This window comes from Eucalyptus grandis, chromosome 2 (assembly GCF_016545825.1).
Source record: "Eucalyptus grandis isolate ANBG69807.140 chromosome 2, ASM1654582v1, whole genome shotgun sequence".
Taxonomy (NCBI): domain Eukaryota; kingdom Viridiplantae; phylum Streptophyta; class Magnoliopsida; order Myrtales; family Myrtaceae; genus Eucalyptus; species Eucalyptus grandis.
In genome coordinates, this window is record NC_052613.1 from 11,622,377 (window position 1) to 11,647,638 (window position 25,262).

General features: G+C 37.1%; 1 protein-coding gene and 1 pseudogene across 2 annotated transcripts; both read right to left on the bottom strand.

Moving 5' to 3' along the window:
* Positions 1–308: 308 nt before the first annotated feature.
* On the bottom strand, positions 309–15,577 carry LOC104422958 (phosphomethylethanolamine N-methyltransferase). 2 transcript variants are annotated; one of them, XM_039306251.1, is made up of 13 exons: positions 15,304–15,577; positions 15,059–15,174; positions 13,890–14,027; positions 13,644–13,781; positions 12,893–13,036; positions 12,333–12,443; positions 12,071–12,212; positions 11,288–11,568; positions 10,860–11,021; positions 10,715–10,768; positions 10,562–10,636; positions 10,343–10,462; positions 309–532 (listed from the first exon to the last, which is right to left on the bottom strand). In XM_039306251.1, the coding sequence occupies exons 1-12, from the start codon at positions 15,317–15,319 to the stop codon at positions 10,364–10,366; spliced, it is 1,476 nt and encodes a 491-aa protein (XP_039162185.1). In that variant the 5' UTR covers positions 15,320–15,577; the 3' UTR covers positions 309–532; positions 10,343–10,363. The 2 variants fall into 2 exon arrangements, with proteins under 2 accessions (XP_039162185.1, XP_010033717.2); XM_010035415.3 differs by lacking the exon at positions 309–532 and having other exon boundaries at positions 10,150–10,462.
* On the bottom strand, positions 319–4,738 carry LOC120290497 (annotated as a pseudogene).
* Positions 15,578–25,262: the final 9,685 nt, after the last annotated feature.

Here is a 25,262-nt window from a genome sequence, read left to right on the forward strand (position 1 = left end):
TCATGACATTTGAAAGGAAGCAAACTTTCCTCCTCGAGCTCTTAACTCTCATATAGGCAACCCCAATTCTTGCATGATCCTAAGTCTTTTAGGGATCAAATCAAATCGAGCTCGAGAAATTGAATGTTGATCTAATGACATAATTGAAAGAACAGAAGCCATCATCGTGTAATTGGCCACTGGTTTCATGGATGAACCAATGACTCGTCATTTTCCAAAACGTGAAGCACAATTCAAAGCTCAAATGTCAAATGCTCATAATAATCCTCAACGACCCCAAGTGGATTATGCTACCGAAGAGCACCATATATCAAGAGATCACCCCAAATCAAGATCAAATATCATTGTGGCCGCAAGTATGGCGACTTTAAATCAGTCAAGACAACATCTTATTATCAAAATCCAGAGAAGAGTACACAGCATTAAGAGACAGGAGCAACTGAACGACAAGCAAGACCAAGGGAAGGGATGCGACCGAAAAGGCCAACAACCATTGAAGTTCTATCTACTAACTGAGCAGATAATTTATTGCCTTATTTTAGCAACCAACTCATCACTTTTTCTTGGCAATGAAGAGACCCCAGCATTGCTCGCTCGATGAACTCCTCATCAGCTTGGCCTTCCAGCCCCCAACTATGTCATTATAGTCTTCCTGCATTTTTTAGGACCGCCAAGGAAACAGAATTTAACACCATAGCAAGTTAATCCAAGGCTTTTTGCAAAGAAGACAAGAAGGTTATGGTGAACATACTTCAGAAAAGTCGCTGATGAATGTATCTTTGTCCTTCTCAACTGCATCTTTAATAAACTGAAAGCACAAGCATGGGATTTGTGTCAGAATGGAAAACAATTTGCACAATGTGGCAACACATGAAATTTATACAGACCTGGTCAGTGCGATCCTCGGCTATGACCTCAGCAAATCCAGCATCCCTAAGCATCTGCATATAGTGAGAAAAAAACAGTTTAAGTAAGCTTGATTTGTTAGGATAAATTAGTTGGTACAAAGCACAATGTTTATGTTAACCATACCTGACCATATGCCTTTACATCGTGGAGATCATACCCTCTTTGCTTGATATATGCTGCGAACTCTGGTGAAGGAGTTCCAGCATGCTTGCAGTAATCGCTAATAAGAACTTTACCTCCAGGCTTCAACCACTTAAAGAAGGACCTGAATAGGGCAGGTTTGTCCTGAAAATAACACAACTTGAAATTAGCACCGAGGATTCATATGCATACTTCTACATAAGAGGTGACGAATTAACAAGAAGTACTCCGCATCCATAAATAATCTCAACCAAAAATGTTTCTCCACGAATCATTATAGATCGAGTGACTTCATTAAATTGCATTAAAAAATGCAAATGACGAAAATAGATAAATAAGTGCCTTGATTTACTAGAGTCTTGAGAGAGAGAGTGAAGTTACTCTTTTTACTTTGGAAAAGAAAACTTACTTGAATATGTAGTATTGTGTAGCCGACTGTAGATCACATCAAATGTATTATCTAGGTAAGTTTTCTTGGTGCAGTCGGCAACCTCAAATTCAACAGAGCATTTGAGTCCAATGGCACGCTCGAGAGCAAAGGAGATCATATTTATGGAAAGATCAATGCCAACGACCTCGACATCAAATTTCTCTGCCATGTAGAAGTCTCCTCCACCAATGCCCCACCCCACATCTAGAACTTTCTGACCAGGCTGGAGTTCCAGCTTTGCCACAAATTCTTTAGTTGTATCAGTTATAAACAATAGTGCTTGAATTAATTAACCAAAGACCAAAGAGAGACCTCACATTTAAGTAATGCCAGAGATTTATCAAATTTGGTCAAGTTCATGGGAAGCCAAGGTGTCTCAAAACATGGAAATAACTAAGCAAAGAAATAGATCTAGTGACATTTGTTTGATTACTATGCATTCGTCAAACTGAAGCATTCTCTTTTCTGTGTCAAACCGGTACTGCCCCCTAGAAATCATAAAGCTAATGTTCCAAACTACTATGTCACATCTGAGAGCATTGGTGATACAGCTTCCTACGAAGATCACTTCACTCTTGATTACTCATCAAAGGACTGATAGGTACAGAACTATTCTAGGCGAAAGCTTCCACTTTCTTAACAGTTGTGGAATGGAGGCAGATATTCATCCTATTTTTAAATATAGTAAGTTCTCCTTGAGTTTTCACACCAAATAAATAAAATTGGATATTAAAATAGATTTTTTTTTCCCCTTCTCTGAAGCATACCAGTTCCGCCTGTGCTCACAAAGCCTAGCCCAAAGACACGCTCATAACGTAGTATGCCACTACACTTATACTGAACATTGTCCAAGAATCGCTGAAAGCCTCTATCGTCCTCTGACTTGACTTTCTGCCATGTCTAGCAAATCTGCATCGAAGATCATGTTTTCTGTGTTATTATCATCATATCTACTATCCACAAAGCTGTAACTGGAAAAAACCAAAAAGATCAAAAAGCTGAAAATCAAGTTTTGTGAGTATCATTTGCCTGATTCTGATTCTTTTTGTTTCTCACATAAGCTCCAATGCACTTGCAACCAGCAAGAGAAAGTTCAAACAGATCTCCAGATGCATCACGCATGTGGCATTCTTTGAAAACCTGCAATAGAATGTGAACAAACTAAAACACCCACTTAACATATCTGCTAAAATATCTAGCATGGATTCTGGAAAAGTAACTTATTTACTTCAAAATGTGTACACTGGAACCAGGCATAGAGGGACTAGAAAAGTTCTACAAATCCCTTGAAAACTTTCTTGAATTTGTGCAACAGAATCATGCATCAAAGCAAGTCTAAAACATATTTATGTCATGTCTCCCCCCTGTTTCTATAGTGGAGAATTTTTTTTTTGAAAATATGGTTTGTACAGAGGGAGCTTTTCGGAGAAACAGAATATGATAAGATTAACAAAAATTTGAGACGCGAATTGGAAATTTTTTTTTTTCAGCAGTATGATCTTTCCAGAGGCAATTCTGATCTGTCAGAACATAAATTGTCAATATCAATGTCTCTCTCTTTTAGAAGCATCGAAAAAACTAATCCAAGGACAAACCTTCGTGTAGAATCTGGGTTCTCGATAATGGGTTGGGTTATGTTTCCTCTTAGAGTCTCCAGATTGATGGAAGCAAGATTCACGGAAAAATATATATCCACCAACCTTCAACCATTTGGTCATCCTTTCAGCCAAATTCTCAACCTGTAACAACACAACATGTGTTTAAAGAATGTAGAGGGAAAAGATCCTTCTTTACTTCAGACGACAAGGGACAAACCTATTCAGCTATGAATATTACACAAAGAGAAGTATAAAACTGGTTGTAACAACAGCACTGGGTTAAAGGTGGCACAAACAAAAGCATAGTCAGCATATAGCCATACAGGCAGCAGTCATGCCTAAATTTAATAACATAGAGCTACTCAACATTTAGGAGCACTAAACTGTACAACATGTACAGGCAGACAAACCATGATGACTACACATAACTGGGAGCCAAATGAGTCTAATAACCGAAGGATATTTTCAAGGGAAACATTCAGAAAGATCTTTCTTCAATCTTAACTAACCACCTAGAAATGAAGAGAAATACAGAATGTGGTCAATCATTACACTGGATCACATATAGAACTTGCGATGATTACTCACAAAAGGTTCTGTCCAGGGGAAGGTACCCCTGATAGTATATTTACAAGATGGACTGACTTCATGGTAAATGATGGTAACCGACTTTCTTACAGGCATGCTCTGTTATCAACAGTTTATGTAGGAAAAGAATACAGGAAGAAAATAACTATCACCTCTGTGTCTGAAAGGTACATAAGCAACCAATTTGAGAATATCAAGTCTACAGAATCTTCTGCAATATTCAGATCCGGGGATGTCACATCAGCACATTGGAACTTGACATTCTTATGATGCCCGTTGATGCTCTCATTCTGTAAAACAAAATTTGAAAAATGCATTCAGACAATCCACGCAATAGAGTACAGTATGGCTCTTTAAGAAATGCATTATCTAAAGCTTTTCATTTAGAGGCACGTTACCTTCTTGATTGCACCATCAATGAAGTCAAGAGCCAAAAGCTGACCAGCTTTCTGGGCTAACTCGCCAGTAAATCGACCAATGCCAGCCCCAAGTTCCAGAACTGTTTTCCCTTCGTATGGTGGGAATAAAGAAAGGATCTACAACCCAACCAGCCATATAAGTTTATGGTAAAAATCATGTGAAGCTAAGCAACACAGAGCAATAAAGCAGACAGCAGGCATTTTGCTCCATTTTAACACTGTTGAATATCCCACTCAGCATGGTTGATGGTGATCATCTCTGTAACACCGACACGGACACGCAACACGCGACACGATATGACACACCACACCACAACACGCTAACACGTCATTTCTTAAAAATAAAGAATTTCGACATGTTCCGACACATTATATATTAAATATATTTTTATATATAAATACATAAATAATAATAATAATAATAATAATAATAATAATAATAATAATAATAATAGCCTAGAATTAATTTACACGAAAAATATTAAATAATATCATTCATTATTTTAATTTGTTACAATAATACACAAAACTTAGAGGAAAAAACATTGTTTAAAGAAAAATGCTGAAATGATATTTTTAAATTTATTTATTTATCATATAGCATTTGACTACAAAAATCCTAGTAATAAATTCACCTTCTTGTCAGTTTTCATTAAATCTTTCATACAAATTGTTAAGTTGGATAATATATAGTGAGAGTTTTACAGATGTATCGGCTTATTATTGTTCGTGATATTAATTTAATTGAATGAAAATTAATTGATGGTAAATTTATCATGAATGTATTGATTTGGGTGACGATTTGAGATAAATTAATCATAATTGTACTAGTTCAGATTTTTTAGTAGTATTATTTTAATAAAAAAAATATATACGTTGAACTATTTGCAAACTGGTCCTTGGACGACGAGAATAGTAAAGGAGAGAAGAGGGGAAGTGGGGAGGAAAAAGCCGTGAAGACTTTAGCTTTCTCGGCTCAGCTACAGCTAGGGGTGGCGCTGGCGGGGCCTTCCTTTCCCCCCCCTCTCTATAAAAGGAACGCATTTGCGGCCAATGCCTCTCACGCCATTCCCATTACCATTCCCCCCGTCGTCGTTCCCGAAACGCACGACAGCAGCGAGAGAGATCCCGTGGCTGATGCAGCAGAGAGGGTGAAAGCACAACCGCAGATCCAGGAGCTTCTCCAGGTGTCGCCTCGCCATTCAGGGCTGCAGTTGATCCCCCACCCCGTAACCTTCCTCTGCCACAATGGCTGCTGCTCAAGGTACCCGCTCCTCTGGCCTCGCTCTGTTTTTTCTTAGTGCTCGGAGATTGTTGGGTCGGCGTTTGTTTCTTTTTGTTTCCGTTTGTTTTAATATTGATGGAGTTTTTTTGGGCTTTGGATCTCGTCAGGAGACGAACGCCAGGTGCCGATCTAGAAAATTCTCCGCCGTCACTCCTCTTGCGAGCCATCTTCGTCCCCAATTTGTAGCCGGGGAATCAAGCTCTGGCGGTTCATCGTCTCCCCTTACGATCGTTATTACAGGCACCGCCCGCTCCTCCCTCTTTTTTTTTTTTTTTTTTTTTCCTTCTTGTGGGTTTTCGTTTTCTCGTCGCCATTTGTCCCAATTTTCGGGCCTTTGTTGGAAAGCTCGAAGCTTGCTCTGTTTTTCTGTCCAATGCTTGTGAAGCGAGAACGACACTGAATCTCGCGGTGCTTTGCTTCCAACTCCGTGTGTTCTTCGCGGGCGATCATTCCGTGTTTGTTTTTTTTTATGTGGTTTCTGGTTTTTTTGGATTGTGCAGAAAAGTTAGTTTCTTTTCGCTTGTTGGTTTTGCAAAATCTTGTTCCTCTATTCTGAATAAACTCTCTCCTCTTTCGTCTCTTTTGTTCCCTTTCAGTTAAATTGAACAAATTCACCATCTGTGGATTCTTGGCGAAAGTGTAATTTTGTTCGATTCTTTCTTGGCTTTCTTGAATAGTATGACTTGTGTGATAAGGTGATCTCATCCTGGATACATATATGACTTTCCTTTTACTGAACTTATTTCTTGCTTTGAAACAATATGTAGAGGATTGATTTTTTGGATGATCTTGATGCATCATCCGTATTGAGGACTACATTCTCTCAGTCTGGGTTTCTGGGTTTGAGGATGCAAATTTGGTTTTACTTTTTAGTGAAACTTTTTGTTCTGGAAAAAATGTAAACCCGGCCCGGCCCACATTATTGCTTTGGGTATTATGCTTTTCGGGTCAGGTCGGGTCGGGTAACGTCAAAACCCGACCCGACCCATTGACAGCCCTATTGATCATGAACTTGAGGTTGATTGAACTTTGATTTGTATTTTGTATTGATCTGTAATTTCGTATCTCTAAGATGGAGTAACTGTTTGAAAATAGACTTCCACACGCCTCAAAGGATATCATTTGGTCATCGGAAAATACCTCTGAAATCCGTCGATTCTGTCGATTCTATAGTAATTTTTAGGTTGATTTGCATCACATTCTGTTTTGTAAATGGCTGATTTGCCTTCATGAACATCAATTAGAGAGAGAGATGGATATCAGAAGGGTCCGCGCCGATGCTTATGTTTATTATGACGGCCTAACGGACGACAAAAAGCGCGCAGTTGAAGGTTTTTTCCAGGAACTAGATGCGGACGAAAGCGGCGACATAAGCATCGGCGAATTCAAGTACTTTCTGAGGCGTGCTGGGTTCCAAAGCGAAGATCTTACTTGGCTCTTTGAGGAGCTCGACGAGAACAACGATGGCGCACTCGATTTTCAAGCATTGCTCACTTTTTTCTATATGCTTGGCCAGGAAGAGTTCAGAGAGCTAATGAACGCCCCTCCAATTAACAACGGATTTAATGGACGGGTAAACATCATATTCGATCTTGATTTTTCTAAATTTCTGAAGGATACTTACTGACTTACTGTCCCTCATATTGTAAAATGATCATCGTTTTCTGCTAAGACGGAAATTAGTTTCTTCTGGTATATGCCGGAACTAAGTTTCAATAAAAGTTAGGTGAACATTCCTCGTCAGAGGTAATTTTTATCGAAATGCAGATTCTAGTGGAGTTTTAATTTCCTCTATCGTGGACTGTTTCGTTATACTATAGCTGCTTGGAATAATCTTGTGAGCCATGTTTGTCAATCTTATGGACGAATCTTATCTTGTGGCAGCGGAGACCTGTCGATCAGGAAGGGCGTGGAATTGGGACCGACTGGTGAGGCTGTTCGCTTGCACAGTTGATAGTCGAATGAGTACGAGCACCGTTGTTTGCTAAACGTTACACGTACGCAAGATCCATCAAATGTAATTAGCATGGAGGTGTGTATAATTAAGATATCCCACATTTGCTTAGCGTCGCGTGCTTCTTCTGGCTCGACAGTGTGTGCTTCTTTTTGCCCTAACGTGACCCAGAGGTTGCGTGTAGCTTTTTGGCCCGCCCTTTTGCTTTTACGAGTTGGTGGTGTTTAATTTATAGTAAATTTAACTTTGTTATTAAAAAAAATGAGCATGTGTATTTAATTTAAATTAGCGTTGATAACCCAAAATTAATTGGAAAAATAAAATAATAGTGAACGAGTCACTTTGTCAAGGTTAGTAATTTATGACCCCAAAAAAAAAAGGTCAGTAATTTCTTTAAAAAGTCTGGCAAATTAATAACAAAAATTGCAATATCGGTACATAACTAACTCAATGGTCAGTCAAGCTAACTTAGGTTGTTTATCTCTAAAAAGTGCTAGGAAATGCAAGGGGTTGCAAAATAGGGCAAATAAAAATCGGTACCTCTATTCTCAAGTTGGTAAACATAAATAAATTGGTCAATGTTTTAAAGTATAGTTAGTAACTCTAAACTAGTTGGTTATTCAGTTTTTCACAAAAGTAGGTAAATATTCCCAGATTCAGGTGGTAATTTCATTTAGAAATTGGGCAAATTCGAAGCTTTGGTACAATATGCAAATAAAAGTTGATAAATTGATACAAAATTGCTATTTTGCAAGTTCAATAATTTCATCAATGTGTTGATAAATCACCAACAAGTTACCTAGAAAAAGGAAGTCGCATCGGCAGATTTCTTTACATATAGCTTTTTGATGCTTTTCAACGCTTATTGAAATTTACTGTAACAAAAAAAAAAAACTATATTGCTGCGAACATGAACAATTTAAGATGAAACAAACTCTGTTGAATAATTAGCATATCAAGCAAGGCATATTTTCGGTGAAATCTGCATATTATGCACTCACTCACACACAATCAGCTATCTCAACCTCAACTGCATCAACATCACACCAAATTCCTACCTGGTTATGGCGCTCTATCTGGAAAATGCCTGTTGCACCCAAAATCCGAGTATTTCTATGGTCCATCTGCAATAATGCCTTGGCGACGAGAGAAAACCTGTATCGACGACACATATTAGACAGTCCTTGCTGCACATTGTGTAAAGAAAGACTCCAGAAACTTTAGAGCATTTACTCTTACTCTGCTCGTGGACTCAACAGGTGTGGAATCATCCCCAGATCCGGATTTCAATCCTTCCCATTAACATCCACCGTCTGGATTCATGGATCGCTTCTACGATTGGGACAGGAAATCGATTACCTCGGCTGGCCTTTATTTCTCATCTTTTGTGGCAGATCTGGCGCGCTCGGAATGCCTTCGTCTTCCGAGGTACTTATCCCAAACCATCTCAAGTTGTAGAAGCAGCACTGACTGGTGCTCAAGCGGATCGATCATCTTCAGCCTCAAATCTGCATCAAAACAGTTTCACACAAACCGATCTCATCTATGGCGTCCTCCAGATCTTGGGGTATTGAAAGTCAATATAGATGGCTCATTTCATCAGGGCAGTAACAAAGGATCGATAGCTTGTATTAGTAGGGATCATCAAGGCCGGCTTACCGATGGGTTTTCCTTAGGGGTAGCGGCCGTCTCTGCTCTTCAGGTTGAGATTCAAGCTCTATCTTTCTCGCTTCGCCATCTTCTGCACCAAGGACTTCAAACAGCAACAGTCGTCGTTGAATCAGACAACCTTACTCTGGTCGAAACTCTGAACAGCCACTCACAGCCGCCATGGACGGATCGCTCTCTCTTCGCAGAGGCAGCTTTCCTCTTAACCCTATTTCCCAATTTCACGCTAGGGTTCTGCTGAAGAGAAGCAAATTCCGTCGCTGACTGGGCTTGCAAGGCCCATAATCGTACCTCTTTGACTTGTAATTGGGCTCTTAATTCGCCCCCTGCTCTCTTGAACTTGTTATGCGCGGATGCACTAGCCGCGGGATGTAAGGGCTTTTCCTCTTAATACTATAAGGGTTTCCGTTAAAAAAAAAAAAGATGAAACAAACTCTAGGAGCAATTTAAAGGTGAGACTTATCTCAAATTGACGTCGCTTCAAGCGATTATTCAAATCGTTTTTCTTTTTCCTTTTTCTGTGGGTTGGGGGGGGCAATTTTACAAACCATAGAGATAATTCAGTTGAATGATCTTCATTTTAATAATATTTTTGTTTGATTTTTTTCTCAAATTTGTCAAATTTTAACCCAATTCAACGGCCTATCACTTATGAATCCAATTCCAAATTGCAATTTATGCGGTCTAGTGCCAAAAAAGTACATATCAGTGTTAAATTTTTTTTTAAGTTATATGTCCTCTTGAACATCAAAATTTACCCCACCAAAAAAGGAAAATCCTTGAACCATGAATAGCACGTAATCACGTGATCTTTTTTTTTTTCCACGATTGTCATTTCTTTGGATGTGGCGCTTTTTCATCATGTGATTCGAACATGAGGGGGCCGACATATGTTAGATAGTGGGTCATATTAAATAATGCGTGGCCTATGTTGTCCTATATGCTCAGCAATCTGCCATAAACTCTTTCCAAATTTTTATATGCCAATAATTGATAATAGCACTTCTAGGTATACCCCTTTAATACCATATTAGAATATCAAGTATAAAAACCTTAAATTATTAAGGGGAAAGAGGTTAGACGTATGCAAGATCCATAGATTGATTCACATGCAAGTGATGCGGAATACCTAAAAGTTATAGATGGTAAGACATTACTAAAGAAAAACGCGAATGCCAGGTTAGCATTATTAAAACATGAGATGGATTGTTTTTAATGGCGAGTGAAGTCAAATCCCAAGTGGTACTTCAAGTCCGCACATCGAAAATTCATTCTAGTAAATCCGCGAGCCATCTTTGCCAAAATATTCACGAACATCAGAGCAACTGAAACTTTCACAAGCAGCTTGGCCTTATTTTAGCAACCAACTCATCACTTTTTCTTGGCAATGAAGAGACCCCAGCATTGCTCGCCCGATGAACTCCTCATCAGCTTGGCCTTCCAGCCCCCAACTATGTCATTATAGTCTTCCTGCATTTTTTAGGACCGCCAAGGAAACAGAATTTAACACCATGGCAAGTTAATCCAAGGCTTTTTGCAAAGAAGACAAGAAGGTTATGGAGAACATACTTCAGAAAAGTCGCTGATGAATGTATCTTTGTCCTTCTCAACAGCATTTAATTCTTTCTCCAGAACTTTAATAAACTGAAAGCACAAGCATGGCTTTGTGTCAGAATGGAAAACAGTTTGCACAATGTGGCAACACATGAAATTTATACAGACCTGGTCAGTACGATCCTCGGCTATGACCTCAGCAAATCCAGCATCCCTAAGCATCTGCAATAGTGAGAAAAAAACAATCTAAGTAAGCTTGATTTGTTAAGGATAAATTAGTTGGTACAAAGCACAATGTTTATGTTAACCATACCTGACCATATGCCTTTACATCGTGGAGATCATACCCTCTTTGCTTGATATATGCTGCGAACTCTGGTGAAGGAGTTCCAGCATGCTTGCAGTAATCACTAATAAGAACTTTACCTCCAGGCTTCAACCACTTAAAGAAGGACCTGAATAGGGCAGGTTTGTCCTGAAAATAACACACAGCTTGAAATTAGCACCAAGGACGCATATGCATACTTCTACATAAGAGGTGACGAATTAACAAGAAGTACTCCGCATCCATAAATAATCTCAACCAAAATGTTTCTCCACAAATCATTATAAATCGAGTGACTTCATTAAATTGCATTAAAAAATGCAAATGACGAAACTAGATAAATAAGTGCCTTGATTTACTAGAGTCTTGAGAGAGAGAGTGAAGTTACTCTTTTTACTTTGGAAAAGAAAACTTACTTGAATATGCAGTATTGTGTCCCGACTGTAGATCACATCAAATGTATTATCTGGGTAACTTTTCTTGGTGCAGTCGGCAACCTCAAATTCAACAGAGCATTTGAGTCCAATGGCACGCTCGAGAGCAAAGGAGATCATATTTATGGAAAGATCAATGCCAACGACCTCGACATCAAATTTCTCTGCCATGTAGAAGTCTCCTCCACCAATGCCACACCCCACATCTAGAACTTTCTGACCAGGCTGGAGTTCCAGCTTTGCCACAAATTCTTTAGTTGTATCTGTTATAAACAATAGTGCTTAAATTAATTAACCAAAGACCAAAGAGAGACCTCACATTTAAGTAATGCCAGAGATTTATCAAATTTGGTCAAGTTCATGGGAAGCCAAGGTGTCTCAACATGGAAATAACTAAGCAAAGAAATAGATCTAGTGACATTTGTTTGATTACTATGCATTCGTCAAACTGAAGCATTCTCTTTTCTGTGTCAAACCGGTACTGCCCCCTAGAAATCATAAAGCTAATGTTCCAAACTACTATGTCACATCTGAGAGCATTGGTGATACAGCTTCCTACAAAGATCACTTCACTCATGATTACTCATCAAAGGACTGATAGGTACATAACTATTCTAGGCGAAAGCTTCCACTTTCTTAACAGTTGTGGAATGGAGGCAGATATTCATCCTATTTTTAAATATAGTAAGTTCTCCTTGAATTTTCACACAAAATAAATAAAATTGAATATTAAAATAGATTTTTTTTTCCCTCTCTGAAGCATACCAATTCCGCCTGTGCTCACAAAGCCTAGCCCAAAGACACGCTCATAACGTAGTATGCCACTACACTTATACTGAACATTGTCCAAGAATCGCTGAAAGCCTCTATCGTCCTCTGACTTGACTTTCTGCCATGTCCAGCAAATCTGCATCAAAGATCATGTTTTCTGTGTTATTATCATCATATCTACTATCCACAAAGCTGTAACTGGAAAAAACCAAAAAGATCAAAAAGCTGAAAATCAAGTTTTGTGAGTATCATTTGCCTGATTCTGATTCTTTTTGTTTCTCACATAAGCTCCAATGCACTTGCAACCAGCAAGAGAAAGTTCAAACAGATCTCCAGATGCATCACGCATGTAGCATTCCTTGAAAACCTGCAATAGAATGTGAACAAACTAAAACACCCACTAACATATCCGCTAAAATATCTAGCATGGATTCTGGAAAAGTAACTTATTTACTTCAAAATGTGTACACTGGAACCAGGCATAGAGGGACTAGAAAAGTTCTACAAATCCCTTGAAAAATTTCTTGAATTTGTGCAACAGAATCATGCATCAAAGCAAGTCTAAAACATATTTACGTCATGTCTCCCCCCTGTTTTTATAGTGAAGAATTTTTTTTGAAAATATGGTTTGTACAGAGGGAGCTTTTCGGAGAAAAAGAATATGATAAGATTAACAAAAATTTGAGACGCAAATTGGAATTTTTTTTTTCAGCAATATGATCTTTCCAGAGGCAATTCTGATCTGTCAGAACATAAATTGTCAATATCAATGTCTTCCTCTTTTAGAAGCATCGAAAAAACTAATCAAGGACAAACCTTCGTGTAGAATCTGGGTTCTCGATAATGGGTTGGGTTAGATTTCCTCTTAGAGTCTCCGGATTGATGGAAGCAAGATTCACGGAAAAATATATATCCACCAACCTTCAACCATTTGGTCATCCTTTCAGCCAAATTCTCAACCTGTAACAACACAACACGTGTTTAAAGAATGTAGAGGGAAAAGATATAATCCTTCTTTACTTCAGACGACAAGGGACAAACCTATTCAGCTATGAATATTACACAAAGAGAGGTATAAAACTGGTTGTCACAACAGCACTGGGTTAAAGGTGGCACAAACAAAAGCATAGTCAACATATGGCCATACAGGCAGCAGTCATGCCTAAATTTAATAACATAGAGCTACTCGACATTTAGGAGCACTAAACTGTACAACATGTAAAGGCAGACAAACCATGGTGACTACACATAACTGGGAACCAAATGAGTCTAATAACCGAAGGATATTTTCAAGGGAAACATTCAGAAAGATCTTTCTTCAATTTTTACCTAACCACCTAGAAATGAAGAGAAATACAGAATGTGGTCAATCATTACACTGGATCACTATAGAACTTGCGATGATTACTCACAAAAAGTTCTGTCCAGGGGAAAATACCCCTGATAGTATTTTTACAAGATGGACTGACTTCATGGTAAATGATGGTAACCGACTTTCTTACTGCAGGCATGCTCTGTTATCAACAGTTTATGTAGGAAAAGAATACATGAAGAAAATAACTATCACCTCTGTGTCTGAAAGGTACATAAGCAACCAATTTGAGAATATCAAGTCTACAGAATCTTCTGCAATATTCAGATCCGGGGATGTCACATCAGCACATTGGAACTTGACATTCTTATGATGCCCGTTGATACTCTCATTCTGTAAAACAAAATTTGAAAAATGCATTCAGACAATCCACGCAATAGAGTACAGTATGGCTCTTTAAGAAATGCATTATCTAAAGCTTTTCATTTAGAGGCACGTTACCTTCTTGATTGCACCATCAATGAAGTCAAGAGCCAGAAGCTGACCAGCTTTCTGGGCTAACTCGCCAGTAAATCGACCAATGCCAGCCCCAAGTTCCAGAACTGTTTTCCCTTCGTATGGTGGGAGTAAAGAAAGGATCTACAACCCAACCAGCCATATAAGTTTAATGTAAAAATCATGTGAAGCTAAGCAACACAGAGCAATAAAGCAGACAGCAGGCATTTTGCTCCATTTTAACACTGTTGAATATCCCACTCAGCATGGTTGATGGTGATCATAGCGTTCTTTTATCCAGCAAAGTTGGTCCAGCTGGACATGACTACCGTTGTGGCTGCCACCTCAAGTCAACAAATACATGGAGAAAAACCCATCTCTTGGATGATTGTGAGCATAGCTGCTTGAGTTGCTCGAGTGAAGTATTTTCTTTATGTGAATATTCACACGTTTATTCTTTCCCCATATTATTAAACCGAGGAATTGAAGATGATTAATCTCACATTGTAGTTCAATTCAACACAAGCAAGTATTGTTCTTTCTTTATTCTTTTTGGGTTGTGAAAGCAAAGTTGCCCAGTTTTACCAGGATTAGAGACAGAAGTAGATTCTTTATCCTTTAAAGTATAAGGTATGGAAAAGTTCCACCCAAATCCAATAAGTGTTAATGGAGCAACGGGAGCCCAATCCTCAAATGCCTGTATGATGTGTATAACAGAGCCCAGTGAACAAAGTTGCCTTCCTTTTTCCCAAAGAAAAAGAACAACCTCAAGTTACTGGCAAAATCTCCGCCTGCAAGGGGATTATTATAGTCCCTAGGATTGAGTACTGTCCGGTAAAAATTGTCCGCTTGAAGCTGTCACGCCTAATGGCAACATGTCCAACAGCCTCCAGGGTGCATTGTCGATTTTTTCAGCAACAGTAGTAATAATAATAAAGATAATAACAAAACAAAGGGAGATAAAAGGAAGAGAATCCTTGTCTCTAAAGCAAAGAACCAAATGGAGACATCAACCGAAACCTTCACAGTGACAATTGCCTTGGAGATTCCGACGAACATTACGAGGGCGTCGTCGTCAGAACCACAAAACCGACGACAGCCCATTTCCACCCACACGACTAAAACTCAAACCGCCACCGTTTCAAGAGAGGAGAGAGATAGTGCAGATGGGTTACCTCAGGACGCTCTTCTTTGTCGAGATCCGAAGCTTTGGAATCGAGCATCATGGCCTCGACGGTCAGGCTCGCCGAGTGCTCGGCCCAGTAGCTCTTCTGCACGTGGCGTTCGTCTCCTGACGAGATCCAAAGCCCAAAAGCTCCATCAACATTAAAACAAACGGGAAAAAACAAACAAACAAACGCCGACCCAACAATCTCCGAGCACAAAGAAAAAAACAGAGCGAGGCCAGAGGAGCGGGTACCTTGAGCAGCAGCCATTGTGGCAGAGGAAGGTTGGAGGCAGAATGAGAGCTCTTAGGGAGGTGCGGGAGGTTACGGGGGGCGAGGGTGGAGCGGTGGAGGCTCAACTGCAGCCCTGAATGGCGAGGCGACACCTAGAGAAGCTCCTGGATCTGCGGTTGTGCGCTCTCCCTCTCTGCCGCATCAGCCACGCGATCTCTTTCTCTCTCGCTGCTGCCGTGCGTCTCAGGAACGACGATGGGGGGAATGGGAATGGTGTGAGAGACATTGGCCGCAAACGAGTTCCTTTTATAGAGAGCGGGGGGAAAAGCCAGCCAAAGTCTTTCCGAGAAAGCCAAAGTCTTTACCGATTTTTCCTCCCCACTTCCCCTCTTCTCTCCGTCTCTCTCTCTCCTTTACTATTCTCGTCGTCCAATACCCGTTAGCAAATAGTTCAACGTATATATATTTTTTTATTAAAATAATACTATTAAAAAAATCCCAAACTAGTACAGTTACGATTAATTTATCTCAAATCGCCACCCAAATCAATACATTTGTGATGAATTTATTCCCCTCTGGTTAATTTCCATTGAATTGAATTAATATTATGAACAATAATAAGTGATACATATGTGAAACTCCTACTATGTGTTATCCAACTTAATAATTTGTCTGAAAAATTTAGCGGAAATTGACAAAAGGGTAAATTTATCACTAGAATTTTTATGGTTAAAGAATTAATTTAGGATAAATTTATTACATGTGTACTAGTTTTGAGTTTTTCATGATATTAAGCCTTATCTTTATCAACTTGTTTTTGCTAAAAAATCGCCTATCAAAGTGATTTTACGTATTCATTTCCCTTGGACGGTTTTTTCTTATTTTTTGCAATCGTTATCGAGTTCCTAAATTTTTACATTAATATATAGTAGAACTAGATATTTCACTTTTATGTTGTTTAGAAGAGGAAGATTAATGTGAAGTGGGATAGAATTGAATTAATAGTTACTTAAATATATATTTCATGCTCCTAATTAGTACTAAAAAGACCTCTCCAATGGAAAACCTCTTATCAAAACCCACATTCATTAAGAAAAAGCAGTGACGGTCAATTATCATGTAGAACCTTTATGTGAGACTCACGTGATCAAATAGTTATGACAAATATAATTCATGTGAACCTTGATCCAAACAAAAACGTGCCAACTAAATTGTACTAAATGCGTGACTTGATGACAGTGTGGGTTCTAGTGGAATAAAGTCATGCTCTAAGTAGGCTTCTAAGATGGTGAAATTTAGTGAAGGAGGGCTGGAGGTGGAGCAAATCGCATGTCTAATTGAATCATAATCCTTAGACAAACATGACCATGGGTTGGTAGCTGATAGGCTTTTGTCCAATCGACCTACACCAGAATGACCTGGAAGCACTTTTGGGCGAGTCTAGACAAAGTTATGTGTTTTTTCATGATGAGTGGGCCTAGGTAATATTTTGAGTTTAGGCTTGCTCATTGATTAAATTTATTAAAAAAGATATATATTGATATCGACGAATGCACTAATGCCTTAAGTGTGAGAGGTTATAACATCTTGAGTTGCATACTAGATGGAAGAAACCTCATGCAATGATTCAAAAGTGAGATTCATTTCAAAAATGGTCCAGACTTCAAGCAATTATTTGAATAGCTAAGGTGGAGGGGTGGGTTTCTTTCTTCATCAATATTTTAGAAATTGTACGAGATTATTCGATTCAACCAATTTCATTCATTATTAATTCAATCTTCATTTTAATACTCTTTCCATTTGATTTTTCCTCAAATTTGTTGAATTTAACCTGATCGGCTTACCACTTAGGAATCCAATTCTAAATTGTAATAAAAATAGAATAATGCTAAAAAATTGTGAAAATTTACAAGTCTATCACCATAAAGTATATGTCAATGAGTTAAGCGTTGTGTTTTAAAGTTAAATGTCTACTTGAACATCAAAATTTACAACACCCCCCTCCCCCCCAATTTTTTTTTCCTTGATGAACTTGAACTTTGGGTGTAATCATGAATTACACGTAGTCATATTATCTATTTTTACATGAATATCAAATGGGCGTAATCATGAATTACATGTAGTCACATTATCTATTTTTACACGAATATCAAACTCTTTTGATGTACTACCTTTTTATCATGTGATTCGTACATGAAGGGTTGACATTGTTAGATGGAGGGTCATATTAAATAAGGTGAGGCCTATGTTGTCCTATATACGCAGCTATCTGCCACGAACTCTTTCCAATATTTTATTCGCCAACAATTGACAATAGTACATCTATTTTTTTTTTTTTTTGGTTAGAAAAAAATTGTACATCTGGTTAAACACAAAAGTTAAGGACCATTTTATAAAGTGATTAATAATAAATTGGGAGCAAACATGCTCCAATATGATGTTAAAATATCCAACATGAAAACTTAAAGATTATTAGGTGGAGGCAGGTTATGTTAAAACTAATAAGTCGGATCGAAAATATTTCAATTCAAATTAGTCAATTTTCATGTAATACAAATTTATTGACCCATATTTCAAACTCAACTCATATCAATTCATACTTGACTTAACTCATATCGTTAAAATATGTTTATATTTAACTCAATCTAGGAAAATTCGTACCCAAACTAATATGAGTGCACGGAGTAAGCGAGCATGGGATCAAATGAGGTAAAAAGAGAGTAAAGATATAAACACCGAGATAGGTTGGGTCTAAATAAGTTATAGACCCATTTCATACTCATTACATTTTTGGTTTTACCATTTGTAACAAATCTATGACCCATTTACTGAATATAATTAACATATAATAACCTAGACTATCAAAATGAGTTAAGAACTGAATTTATGACCTATTTTGACAGGTCTAAAAGTCACCGATTGATTTTTAATTAATAATGAAAAAGAAAATGAATCGTTCTTGGCAATACGTGTGGAATGATGATAATAAACAATCTCATGCGTGGCTGGAATCATTTTTGTCCGCATTCGGGTCATATTAAAGTCCTATATATTTCATATTTCCAACCTCGTCTTAATCGCAAGATTAATTTAAAAAATAAATCTCCTTAATCCTATATCTAATCAGCTGCTTAGCGAGAACACGAACCTCATGCCTAGCTCACACAGTAACATCGCTTAATGTTATCGATTACGTATGGTTTTCCTTGAATCCCATAATATAGAATATGAACTTATTTCACTTGTATGTTGTTCAAAAGAGGAAGATTCATGTGAAATAGGATTGAAGTAAATTAATAATTACTACTAAAATATATATTCCAATATCACACAGATGAAAATGTTATGCTTCCGATTAGAATTAGAAAGACCACTCTAATGAGAAAAACTCTCATTAGAACTTGTATCCATGAACAAAAAGCAAATCAAAGTCGTTGATCACATAGGACCAACATGTGAGATTCACATGATCAAATGGCAAACTTGATCCATGTGGACCTGTCTCCAAACAAGAATGTGCCATTTAAATGCTAGTAAATGTGTGACACTAGGATGGATTGGGCCCTAGTAAAAAAAAGCCATGCTCCAAACAGATTTATAGGGGGGGAAGGAGGGAAGGAGATGGAGTGAATCGCCCATCTAATTGAGGTGTAATCCTTAAATAAACCCAATCATGACCCTCGCAGCTTGAGGGCCTACGCCAGGACTCGAAAGCAGTTTTAGGCGAGTCTAGATAAGGGTCTATAGTTTTTCCCCCTTACGTTTCTTATAACCACAAGGCCGGCCAGGTTCACCTCGACTTGCATTTTGCTTATATAATTTTTTTTCGTGATGGGCTGGCGTAGGTAATATTTTAAGCTCGGAATTACAAACTGATCAAATCTATTAGCAAGCATTATGTGTTGACATAGACAATGCCTTAAGTGTGAGAGCTTATAACATCTTGGGTCATATATAAGATGCAAGAAACCTTTAGGAGTGATTTAAAAGTGAGACTCATCTCCAAATGGTGTCGCTCCAAGCAATTTATTCAAATCATTTTTTTCTTCTTATATATATTTTTAATTTTTTTGGAGAGGAGGACAAGAGATTTCTTTCTACATTAGTATATTGAAAATTGCACGAGATAATCCAGTTCAATCGATTTGATTGGTCATTAATTCGATCTTCATTTTAATAATATCTCTTTGATTTTTTTCTCAAATTTGTCAGATTTCAACCCAATTCAACAGCCTATCATTTATTAATCCGATTCCAAATTACAATAAAAAAAGAATTATGAAAATCTACGAGGTCCAGCACAGAAAAGCATATATCAATGTGTTAAGAGTTGTGTTTTTTTTTTTAGTTATATGTCTTCTTGAACATCAAAATTTACCCTACTGCAAAAAAAGAAGAAAATCCTTGAATTTGAATGGGATAACCATATATTTCACGTAATCACATGATCTATTTTTACACGAATGTGATTTCTCGATGTTCCACTTTTTCATCATGTGATTCTGACATGGAGGGGGCTGACATATGTTGGGTGCTGGGTCATATTAAATAATGTGAGGTCTGTGTGTCCTCTATGCTCAGCTATCTGCCTTTTTTTTTTTTTTTAAATTTATGCAGCTATCTGCCATTAACTCTTTCTAATAATTCATTTGCCAATAATTGATAATAGCAATTCTAGCTAGACACAGAAATTAAGGACCATATTCTGGGAAAGGGACGTGCTTTAAGACCATATTAGAATATCAAATGTAATAACCTTAAATCATTAAGTGAAAAGAGGTTAGACGTATACAAAATCCATTAATTGAACCATATACCTAAACATCATAAATGGATAGACATTGCCCACGTAAAACTCAAATGGGAAACCAGGTTAGCATTATGAAAACATGAGATTATATTATTTTTAATGGAGAATGAAGTCGGATCCCCACGTATTACTTCAAATCTACACATAAAAAATTCATTCTAGTAAATCCATGAGCTGCCTTTTGCCAAGATATTTATGGACCCTAGAGCAATTGGAACTTTCACAAGCAGCTCAATACATCTATATGCACTGGTTAGGACTTCTTACCCATCAAGCAATTCATCTCCGAGTGATCTTAAGTGTAGATGACAGAATCGATTCCATGCAATGCAAAAGATGATAGGGTGTCATTTCAATAAGTGGATCACCTTCCGCCTTTGCCGAGATATTTATGGACCCCCATCAAGCAGCTCAATACATCCATCTCCGAGTGATCTTAAATGTCAGATGACTTAAGTGTGATGATAGAATCGATTCCATGCAAAAGATGAGGGTCATTTAATCAATGGGTCACCTTCAACGTCCAATAATGTTATGAAACATTACTTCATACATCAACTTTTTGAGAATTCTTTTTAGCCGATAACATTTTCGGAAACCTTTTTTTTTTTGGTCAACTCTTTTCATAAAATTAGCAATCGGCTTTTCAACTCGGGAAGCAGCGAAGGGCCAAAGATGGTAAATAGGGCGGGGAGGAAGGTTCACGGGAACCGGCGAATGCAAGATCCATTGATTGACCCATGTGCAAGTGATCGGAATACATAAATGTCGCAGATGGAAAGACTGCCGAAGTAAAACGCGAATGAGAAACCGGGTTAGCATTATGAAAACGCGAGATGGATTATTTTTAATGGCCAGCGAAGCCGGATCTCACATGATACTTTGAGTCTGCAAATTCATTCTAGTAATCCACGAGCCGTCTCTACCGAAATATTTACGAATACTGAATCCGCCTCTATCGAAATATTTACAAATATTGAAGCAATTGGATCTTTACAAGCAGCTCAATATGTCTATATGCGCCAATCGGGCTTGGGACTTCTTAACCATCAAGCAATTCATCTTTGAACAATTTTATGGAATATAAAAGACAATAAAATGTCATTTCAATAAGTGGGTCACATTCAACCTCCAATAATATTATGAAACATGCCTTCATACATCAACTTTTTGTAAACTTCTTTTTTTTTTGGTCCAATAACTTTTTGGAAACTTTTTTTCTCTTTTTGTAAACTTAGCAATAGGCTAGGTCGGACCCATCAAACACTTCATCTTTGAGCGATTTTATACAATGCAAAAGACAATAAATTGTCATTTCAATAAATGAGTTACGTTCAACGTCCAATAATGTTATAAAACATCCCTTCATACATCCACTTTTCACAAACTTCTTTTTTTGGTCGGTAACCTTTTGGATTTTTATTTTTTTTCTGTAGTTATTTTCATAAACTTAGCAATCGGCCTTTTTCGAGCCGGGAAGCCGCGAGGGGCCTAAGACGGCAAAAAGGACGGGGAAGAAAGGTCACGAAAATCGGCGAATCCGCCACGTGACGTCCTTTTTGTCGCCGTCCACCCACCAACCTTCGTCGCTATTTCCCTTCGCCCCCTAAAATCTTGAAAAGTCGCCAGTCAATAATTTTAAATTATCAATCAGGAAAAAAAGAAAATGAATCGTCCTTGGCCACATCCGCGGAATGACGACAATAAACAATCTCCCAATAGAGGCTCGAATCTTTTTTGTCCGCATTCGGGCCGTATTAAAGTCCTAGATTTTTCCCAGCGTACATTGATCCTGATATTAAATTAAGAAAAGAATCAGCTGCTTGGCGAGAGCGCGAATCTCTTGCCTGAGATCACACGTCCATGTAAGATTAAAGAAATTCATGTGTGACGTACTGACTAATCATATCACGCCTAATAAACGGTGCACCCATCCAATGAGTGAGTCGTGTCGAAAATGATCCTCCAATTAATCCATTTAACCTATCTCAATTCATTATCATGCATATTCAACTCATATTTGACTTGATTTAATCCATATTAATTAAATTTAGAAAAAATCATAACTGAGGTGAGATTGATGAGCGAGCGAGCATGATATCAAGTGAGGTCGAGAGAATTATAGATATGAGTAGTGTCCAAATAAATTATAAATCTATTAAACACCCATATTATTTTAGGTTTTACCATTCTAAATTATTTAGTGAATATAATTCACTCATATAACAACTCAAGTCATCATATATGGCTTTAGAAATTGGTCTATAACCTATTTTGATAAGATATATATTATTGGACTTCCCCATCAACTTTACTTTTTATTTTTTTATTTTTAAAAAAGCTCACACACATGTAAAATCACGGACTGATCATTAAAGATTTCAAACTGATGCCTCCTAATACATTTAGCTCAAACTAATTTCCATCTCAAAGACTCACAATCAGCATAAACAATTTTTGGTCTTGTGAATAATCCAAAATTGTATACTCAACGCAAGTCTACTATTTGGGATTTGATGTGGAAGGTAGATTTTGGATTAAGGGTACTCGTTTGAGATTTTTCATAAGATCAAAATTAATTTGTGATAAATGTATCATGAGATTCTCAATTTGAGATTTTCAACGAGACAAAAATTAGTGTGTGGTAGGTGTGTCGTGGACCACCGGTTTGAGATTTTTAATGACAAAAACTCTATAATTGACTCGTTCTTTAATGCATGATTATAAATAGCGAGGAAGGGCCCACGAGTTTCTTGGAGTTAAAGGACGAAAATAATTCAGAACAAGGAAATGGTTTGTATAAATAAGCTTTAATTATTATTATTTTAAATCGGGATTAGATCTGGAGTGGTGATTTGCGATTAGTGCCCGAGATACTCAAATGATTCAGTGGGTCCCCCCTTAGGTCGGCCACCCACGTGATTATTTTAATGGATGGTCTCCGTTCTCCGCTCACCGGTGAGGTTGTCCGGTTGCCGCCCGATTCAATGATTCGTCCGATTCCCCCGGCCCACCTGAATTTTAGGGAAAAGGCCAAGTGCTCATTATTTGAGTGGGTGCGTCTGGTAGCTCAAAAAAGAAAAGCAAAAAAAAAAAAAAAAAAAAATTTAATTGGAATTTTGATTTTTTAATTGAAATTATGATTTTTTTAATTTATTCGATATGATCTATGAATTTTTTTATATATATTTTAACTAATTATTAAATTATATGAAAATGTTCGATATCGACATTCAATTAATTAAGTTAAGGAATAACGTTGAATATTTTCATTTGGTCCATTGATTAGTTAGAACATGTATCGAAAATTCATGAACCACATTGAATAGATTAAAATTTTAAAGACCACATCATACTAAAATTTAGGGACCATTCATGTCGTTATCATGGAAAAAGAAAATGTCATTTTCTATAAATAAATCATTCTTTTATTTGCATAAAATTTTGTGGCATCAGAAATTATTGTTTCGATATGTTAATGGAGGATCGAGAGATACGACGATGAAGTTTGGTGATTTAATGATTGGGAGGAGTGAAAGTAAGGCTTTAAATAAGTGGATGAAATCGATCGCTAACTATAATTCGCACATCACGCGATTTGTGAATTGGTCGTGCTAATGTTAGTATGCTTAACGAGTGCCTACCGAAACAGATGATCTGCTTCATTCAAAAGAAATTAAAGGGGAAAAAAAGGACCATGCAAAAAAAGAAAAGAATAAATCATAGGTAAGAGTTTCTTATATAAAAATAGAAAATGGTAGATCTGATTTTGCTATTTTATTTATTTTTTCTGAAAAAAGTTTGATAGATCCCCATGCAATAAAATATATTGGGCACATATCCCAAGCTCAAAATTTATCTGGTATTTTTATTTTTATATTTTCGAAAAAGAGATGATAGATCCCCATGCAATAATATAATTGGTACGATTCCTAAGCTCAAAACTTATATTAAACAAAAATAAGGAAAAAAAAAACAAAAAACAAAAGTTAACCAGAAGATGTCCCCTTGAGATGCGTGGGGTTGCTCTGATTTCAGCGAATCAAGAAGATGATATTGTGCCCCACCAAACTTCAACAGAATTACCGCCCCAAAAAAAAGGAAAAGACTTTAAAAATTTATAACCCAAAGATAAATTAGTATCATACAAAACTCCAAATTGATATACTTATAACAAATTTATCCCACATTTTTTTTTTTTTAACAATCAAAAACTCTATATTGATACACATAGGATAAATTTACCTCAAATGGCCACAGAAAACGTTAAATTGGCTCATTTGCAATAGATTTATCCAAAATTAATTTTTTTGACTGTCAAAAATCTAACGTAACAAATATACTTTCCGTTAAATTGTATTAATATTCAAAAAAATACAAACTATAACAAACGGAGAATAAAATCTTACACTAGTCAATTGTTACGCGTTATCCAACTCAATATTTTGATAGTAAAATTTAATAGAAACTAAGATATGGTAAATTTATCAGAAATGTATTAGTTCAGGGTAAATTATCAAAAGTGAACCAGTTTGTGATTTTTTTTGATAAATTTGTCACAAGTGTACCAATTTAAAGTTTTTCATAATATTAACTAAAAAAATCAACAAATTAGAATTTTAAAGTCATTATATGAAAAATGAAGAGACAATTCCATTTCCATATGCATACTCCCAAGATTAATAATTTACGTTGACATAAGTTTAATTCAAGGATTACATTTACATCGAGTCAGGGCTGCTCGCTCTAATCGCCAATGATGATATGATTTTTCGATCCAAAGTATTGCCTTCGATGATTTCTATTTTGCATAGCCGAAAGGTAAGATGTTATAATATTATAAAAAGTTTAATAGGGATTTTTTTTTTTTTTTTTTTTTTTTCAAGCTACCCTGCAGTGCTCAGACTATCCACCGCTCTAACTTCAACACACCGCGATAAGAGTCTCCGCAGGCGGAGCTAGTCTTCGATTCATGCCGCGACCCGGTCCCGTTTCGTCAAAACTTCTTTTGTGACGAAATACTTTTTATTGAAAGTTGTTCTTCGGTTCTTATTTGAAGAAGATAGGTTCTGCCGATTCCAAATGGAAAATATCACAAGTAAGAAGGAAATCAATTTAACTTTCAACAAAACTGTATAAACACAAATCGTGCCAGAATTAATGGACGAC